This window comes from Pteropus alecto, unplaced genomic scaffold (genome assembly GCF_000325575.1).
Source record: "Pteropus alecto unplaced genomic scaffold, ASM32557v1 scaffold320, whole genome shotgun sequence".
NCBI classification, from domain to species: Eukaryota; Metazoa; Chordata; class Mammalia; order Chiroptera; family Pteropodidae; genus Pteropus; species Pteropus alecto.
In genome coordinates this window covers 91,438-98,433 of record NW_006429963.1, presented here as the reverse complement: position 1 = coordinate 98,433, position 6,996 = coordinate 91,438, and the positions used below count along the sequence as shown (strand labels likewise).

The 6,996-nt window shown below is 58.4% G+C and overlaps 1 protein-coding gene across 1 annotated transcript in view; it reads left to right on the top strand.

Moving 5' to 3' along the window:
• WDR60 (WD repeat domain 60) overlaps positions 1-6,996 on the top strand; it is a 40,726-nt gene that overhangs the window by 23,021 nt on the left and 10,709 nt on the right. The window contains exons 14-18 of the mRNA XM_006904460.3: positions 447-535; positions 1,647-1,773; positions 3,441-3,613; positions 4,321-4,483; positions 6,948-6,995. Coding sequence (XP_006904522.1) covers positions 447-535; positions 1,647-1,773; positions 3,441-3,613; positions 4,321-4,483; positions 6,948-6,995 — 600 coding nt within the window. The remainder of the gene's footprint in view (positions 1-446; positions 536-1,646; positions 1,774-3,440; positions 3,614-4,320; positions 4,484-6,947; position 6,996) is intronic.

Genomic DNA, 6,996 nt, shown 5'->3' with positions numbered 1-6,996 from the left:
CGCACGTTCCTGGCTGCCGTCGATTCTCAGGGGTTCCCTATGCGTCACCCTCTCTGCTCAGGGAAGTCTCACCCTAGGGAGTCAAACGAAACCAAACGTTCACGTAACTAAATTGATGCTTTTAGCTGTTTTCCTTAATACCTTTAAGTGGGATTCCATTATAGACTCGTAAAATAAGATGCAATTGTTTTTTAAATTAAATTTATTGGGGTAACATTGGTTAACGAGATTATATGAATTTCAGGTATACAGCGTTTTGATACACCTGTGTGCTCACCCCAGGTGGTGATGCGGCTTGTGAAGAAGTCACTGATAGGCCCAAGATAAATGTGGACTTTTCTGAGTCCTTCCAGGTCCCTGGTGCCCTGCCACCCCTGTGAACCCGACGGTGTGTAGCGCTTGACTGTTTCCGCGTCAGCTCGGTTGGTTTTCTGTGACTCTTCCAGGGAGAGAGGACAGAGAGGACACTGATGCCGCGGTCGTGCCGAAGGTGGACACGCCCAGACTGTCCAGCTTTCTCCGGGCAGCCTGCCAGGTACGTGCCGAGATGTGACCAGCACATGTGTCACCAGCAGTGCTGGCCGTGTATTTGGATTCTGTGCCTCAACATTCATTGCTTACATTCTAACATAAACAGAAGTTAAAACAGATGTGTTCAGTTGGCAAGGCAAACATAGTCCAGGTGTTTGAAACTGAGAAAGCCATGACTCTTTAAACCGATTGCGGAAATTCTCAAAATACATACGGAGACAAAGGGAACGGTATGGAGAACCCCAGTACTTCCGTGGGCATCGTTTACGGCCGACTGGTCTCCTCTAAGCCCCCTGTTCACCCGCCAGCCGCCCCGTCCGTCATTGTGCAGCGGTGCGGCCACCACACGTTCCCTCCGTGAGCGTTTCCGTGTGAGCTTCCAGCGAGAGGGGCGTTGGAAGCGTGCCTGACGTCATCGAGTGTGGCATTGGTGGCGTGACTCCGCTTTGTGCAGAGTGCGGGGTTCGGGTGCGAGCAGCGGCGGGAGCAGAGCGAGCCGACGTGCAGGTGTGGGGCGCGCCTCGTCTCTGTGTCCAGTCTGCGCCGTTCCGCGCAGCTCACGGGGCTGGGGCAGGGAGCGGGCGGGTGCCAGGCGAGGACGGGAGGACGCGGCTGCAGCAGGAAGGGAGTGAGGACAGCGCACCCTGGCCTCCCAGGTCCCCTGTCTCCTACCGCGGACCCCACGCCCGTCCTGTGCTGCAGTGGACCTTCCTTCCGAGTTTGCGGAGTCACCTCCACCCGTTGCCACCCTAAGCACGACCTGTCACAGCACTGACCGTGACCGACTGCTCACTCGGGGTCCTTACTGCCGCCCGGCAAGGAGGACGGTAGTGGCGTGTCACGCGTCCCTATGCGTCGTGTTAGTCAGGACAGGTGGATGGTCAGGCCTTCACCACGAACGGTGACGTGCAGTGCTAAACTCGGGCTCTCCCGAGGGCTCCTGTCAGCAGGGTGACCCGTCAGTCCCTCTGCCGCGCAGGCAGAGCTGTGGCTTCCTCTGTTTTGTGATGTCCCGGGGTGGGCAGTTATCTTAAGTCATGGAGGAAATGAACAAGCAGCGACGTGTCTCTGTTTTTCCTTGTAAACATGAACGCCTTGCTCTCTGTCTCTGAAAGGTGGTTGCCGTTTTGCTTGAGGAGGACCATGTGGCGGCACCCAGTTGGAGCCCCGGGGCCCCGGGCAGCAGCCTGCACTTCTGCGACAGCGCCACTCAGCTCAACACCAGCCTGCCGTTCCTGCAGCGTAAGCGGCGTGCTCGCCTGCGCGCGCCTTAGAGCCCGTGCGGGACGCCCGCGTGGAAACCGTGGTCTTTGCTCCTCTGGGGACATGGGGGTGCAGCGGATGTGAGCAGAGCTCGGCAGGAGTCAGCCTTTGTTACATGTGACAGTGAACTGTGTGTGACAAGAGCTTGGTGGTGGTTTGAGCAGGGATTTGCAGGGTGTGAACGGGTGAAGGTCTTTGAGTGAGTGGACACTGAGATGCCACGTGTTTGTTGTAGATCTCGCTGCTTTCCTGTTGGTTATTTGGCCTCTTTGGCTTTATGGGAGCAGCGTGAGTGTGTGCAGAGTCGCCGCATCACCGCCTTAGCTGCAGGTTTGAGTAGCGAACTCGACATTGCATGTGGATCTTCCTGCTTGGATTTCAAGTTCATCCCTGGTCCACAGCAGAGGAAGCCCGTGTCACCAAACGTGAAGTGCAGTTGCATGCCCAGTGTGTCTGCTCAGCCCAGTTCCGGTTTCTTAAGCTGGTCAGCGCTTGGCTTTAGAAGAGGCAGCTGGCGAGGTGGGGGCAGCCTGGCCCCGTCCGTGAGAAGGAGGGGTTGCGGCGAGCCCAGCATCGGCTTCACCTGCTGCTCCTGGGCCCGTGCGAACCAGGGCATTGGTGCCCTTTGTTCTAGAGATGTCTTCCTTGTTTGGAGATGGAGATTCATGGATGTTCTTCTGCATTTAACATTAATGCAAATGGCATTGTTAAAAAGAAAACCCATGTGTTTTTGGGTGTGTTTTAGTTTTTAAGAGTTGTCCTGTTAGAAAAACAGGAAGGACCTGTATCTGTAGCATAGGAAATGCGGCATGCACGCGCCGCAGCCTCCCACACCCTCCCTCCCGAGCTGCTGCGTGAGGCGCCTGGCGGGCCGGAGGCACTGGTCAGGTGACGTGCACCGCTGGAGCCCGGAGCCCTCCGTCAGAGACAGGTGCACCTGGCGCTCTCACAGGACGGGCCCGTTGTGTGGGGGCATGAGACCCTCACGCGGACAGAAGAACATTGTCTTCGGCCGTTTGTGTGGACTGGGCCCGAGTGGGGACGACAGGGGCCACAGCGCATGCCGCCCCTGCCCGGCCCTTCCACGGCGCCCTCGGTGCCGTCAGCGCCAATGCACAGGTGTGGCCTAGCGACCGCCCACGCCGGCCTCGCTCAGCGAGTGCCCAGCGGCCCAGGTGCGGCCCAGATGGAGCAGGACGGACAGACCCGCCACCCTCCTGCTGGGCTGGGCAGACCAGACCAGCTCAGTGAGTGAAGGGCGCGTTCTGAGGAGAAACGTGCAGGGGCCGGGAAGTTGCTGTCAGGGCAGGTGGTCCCCGTCCCTGACGGAGGCCTTGCTGCCTGAGTCCCCGCTGCAGTCATGGCGGGAAGTCGGCCTTGTAGGAGCGGCCCGTGAGCGGGGCGCGTGTTCAGACTGCTGGTGCTGGGCCGGCAGGCGGGCCCTGGAGCAGGGCCACGGGCCGACCTGGCGGTTCCCCAGCAGAGCGGCCGCGCACATCCGGCGCCGGTTCCAGGCACGGCAGCATGGGAAAGACGGCTGCGTCTCCGTGGAGCTGGCCTGCGAGTGTTCTCACGGTGTGGGCTTAACGCGCATGGGTTCTGGCAGATGCCAAAGCGCACAACTGTTTTCCTTGTTTCATCTCCAGATCGGAAAGTGTCCTGCCTGCATGCCTCTCGGGTCCAGGGGCAGACAGTGGTGTCTGTGCACGGCCTGCCCGGGACGGCGCCCGCCTCCCTGCTGGACAGCAGATATGTGCTCTGCGTGTGGGACATCTGGCAGCCCTCGGGGCCTCAGAAGATCCTGGTCTGTGAATCGGAGGTACAGCTCGGGGGAGTCGTGGGGTCAGGGAGAGGAAGGGCTGGTGGTATGGGCCGTGGTGTTGGCGGACAGGGATGCAGGAGGACAGGGGCCTGCAGGAAACAAAATTTCTGCGCGTGCAGGTGTGGGGAGCCCGGGCACCACAGCCGTTTGGGTCCACTGGGAACTGGGCGTCAGCATGGCTCCAGCCTAATAAAAACAGTGCCCCGGCAGGGTTCTGGGCCCCCAGAAGCACACACTTCCTCGCACCGTGTGGGTCGTGGGTTTCTTAGAGGTTTCTTTACGTGCTTGAGGTTGTCACTCTGTGGCTTCACGCGCTTCCCACCCCTGGCTGACAGGCCGTTGTCTGGTGACCAGCAGGTCAGTGGCAGAGCCAACCTCTAACGTGTGCTTCCTTTCGCTTTGGGAATACACGATCGTATTTTCCTGTTTACGTTCTCCCTGACCTCGGAATCACTGATTTCCACCAAAACCGTGGAGAAGAATAAACGGGTGTCAGTTTTGGGGGCTTGAAAATAACTTTTTGCGACCTGGGTTGTAAATGGGATGACGGGGAGGGGTGTCGGTGTGCACACCGTGTACCCCGCACCACGCTTTCCGTGGGAGGTCGCCGACGCGCAGACACGGTCCACCCACCATGTCACGGCATCTGGGCGGAAGGCTGGTGGGGATGCTGAGGGAATGGAGAGCTTTCTGTGTGCCCCCAGGTCACATGTTGCTGCCTGAGCCCCTTCAAGGCCTTCCTGCTATTTGCGGGGACCGCGCACGGCTCGGTTGTCGTGTGGGATCTGAGGGAGGACTCCCGGCTCCATCGCTACCTGAGGCTCAGCGACTGCTGCTGGACGTTCAGGATGGCGACCTTCTCCACCGGTCAGTGACAGATCTGAGGAACGTCTGGAGTTTGGCATTTATTGTTTGGGTAACCTCAGAGGGTAGGGTCTGACCTGAGCAAAAGATGCCTTTGACTAATAGGACAACAGAAACCCATCCAGGTGACATTTAGCCAGTGGCCAGCAGATGGCAGTGTTCTTCCTTGTTAAATTTGTAGATTCTGAATCTTCAGTGAAATGACGTTTGGTTTAAATTAGCTTGAAGTGCGCTGGCATGTGGGCTCCCATGTCTCAGTTCACTCCAGCGGGGCCGAAGGGACCAGACTAGCTGGACTTGCTGGGACCCCCAATGAGACCCCCTGAATACTGCATGCCACAACCACACAGCCACATAGCCACAACCACCCACAACCACACAGCCACAGCCAACCACAGCCCCACAGCCACAACGAAACAGCCACAACCACAGCACACCAGCAGCCACCCGACCACTGGGGGGACTTGTGTCCTGGGGCTTTCTTTCTGAGTGCTTCGTAGATGTCATCTGTTTAATGCCTGCCTCACCCTCCTCCCCCTGCTTGGGGAGATGAGGGGCTGGCCATGGTCACACTGACCTCGCCGCCTGTCTTCACTGTCTTCCTGTCTGTTCCCGCCCGGGAGCCCCACCCCACCCCCCACCCCCATGCCCCGCTGTCACGGGTTGGTTTTCCGTCTCTGGTTTTGCTTTTTCCAGTTGTCAGATAAATGGGACCATATGGAACGTGGCCTTCAGTCAGCGTAGCGTTTGCAGTTCACTGTGCAGTCGCGTGCCCGCAGTTCATCCTCCTCTGCTGAGCAGTATGTCCATTCCAGAAAAATCCGGGGCGGTTGTCTAGCCACCAGCTGGTGGACATTTGTTAGTTCCAGTTGTTGGACTGCGAATAGCAGGCCCATCGCACCGTTTTGCCTTCTCTTCGGTGGCAGGCAGCCCGTCAGCCATTCTCCGTCCTGACGGGCGTGTGGCCGTGTCTCAGCGCAGTTCTCGCGTGTGCCGTCCTGGTGACACGGGATGTGGAGCACCCTCTCGTGTGCTTGTTTGCCTTCTGCGCGTCTTCGGGGAGGTGTCTGCTCAGATCTTTCACACAGCACTGAGTTGATTCGCTGCTTTCTTACTGTGGAGTGTCAGATGTCTTCGTTTTGGACGATGGTCCTGGACTAGATGTGTCTTTACAAGTGTCTCCTCCCAGCCTGGGGCTTGTCTCCGCGCTCCCTCCCACTCTGCTCCCCTAATCACTGCCCGTGAGATTTCAGTGCTACGCGGACGTCGCACATCTGTTAACACGCTGTGTGTGTGTCTGTGTCTCATACGTAAAAAGAGCACGTGGGTTTCGTCCCCCGATGACCAGCGTTTCCCCTTCGAGGGAGTCACTGCTGCTGTCGAGAACATTTGCATCTGTAGGTGCCTCGTGGGGTTGATGCTGGTAGGAAAGATCTTTTAGAAACATTTTCTAACTGCTGCTCCTGTTACAATAAACGCAAATACGTTCGTCTCTTAAAATACTCCCTTCGTTTTCTTTTGCCATCTAAACGTCGTCCCTAAAGTGAAGTTCCAGTGGGCCGCTGGGAGTGAGGGGCCGAGGGACCCGCGATACAGACCCCGGGTCTGCAGAAGCCGGTCACAGCGTGGCGCTGTCCTTCAGGCACAGCGAGTCCACGCCTGCCATCGAGTCGGCCTTCTGGGGACAGTATGTCTTTTTTTCAGATTCTTTCCTGAGTTCAAACCAACTCTAATTTTACTTCTTGCTTTTTTTAAAAAAAAAAAAGTCTATTTCTGTCCTGGGTCTTCAGTTCCGCGTGTTCCTGTGCTTTCTGAGGAGACGCAGGGTGGCTGAGTGTGGGATGCTGATCTCGTGTCCCACCCTGTTTTAGGGAGAACGTCCATCGGCTGAAATACTTTCGCTTGTTTTTCATTTTCTTCTCACGGGGGCTGGGTGGGGGCCCTGCTGGTTTCTCCCCTGGACGTTCTGTGTTCGGTGCTGTAGGTGCGAGTAGCTTGTCACCGCTTCGTGGCGTGTCCTGTCCCTGGCGGGCGGCGGGGCTGCTGAGTCGGACTGCGCTCTGCGCCCCTGCACCACTGTCTGAGCCTCCCCACTGTGGGAGCAGCATCTCCTCCGTCCTGCGTCACCTCCCAGCGCAGGCCGCCCTGCCATCGCCGAGGGCCCCCAGCCCTGCCCTGGGAGTTAGACTCTCCCTCCGGTCCCCACTCTCTGAGACTCCCTCCCGCCCTCTGCGCTGGCCGGCCGGGGCTCCCGTCTCCCTCGTCACAGGCGTTTTGGGCTCTGTGGTCTCTGCTTCATGGCAAGGCTGACAGTGACAGTCATGTACGACTTCGTCTGTGGTCTGCGTTGGCCGTGTGGTGCCTGGGGACCCATGTCCCAGAAGCAGCCTGTGTGTGCCCTCGCACACGCTGCTCGCACTTCTGTGACTCGCTGCTTACACGCAGGACTGTGTGCCCTCTACCGCAGATGGCGTCCTTACCCCGGTGAACCACCGCAGCCCTCTGCAGGCGGTGGA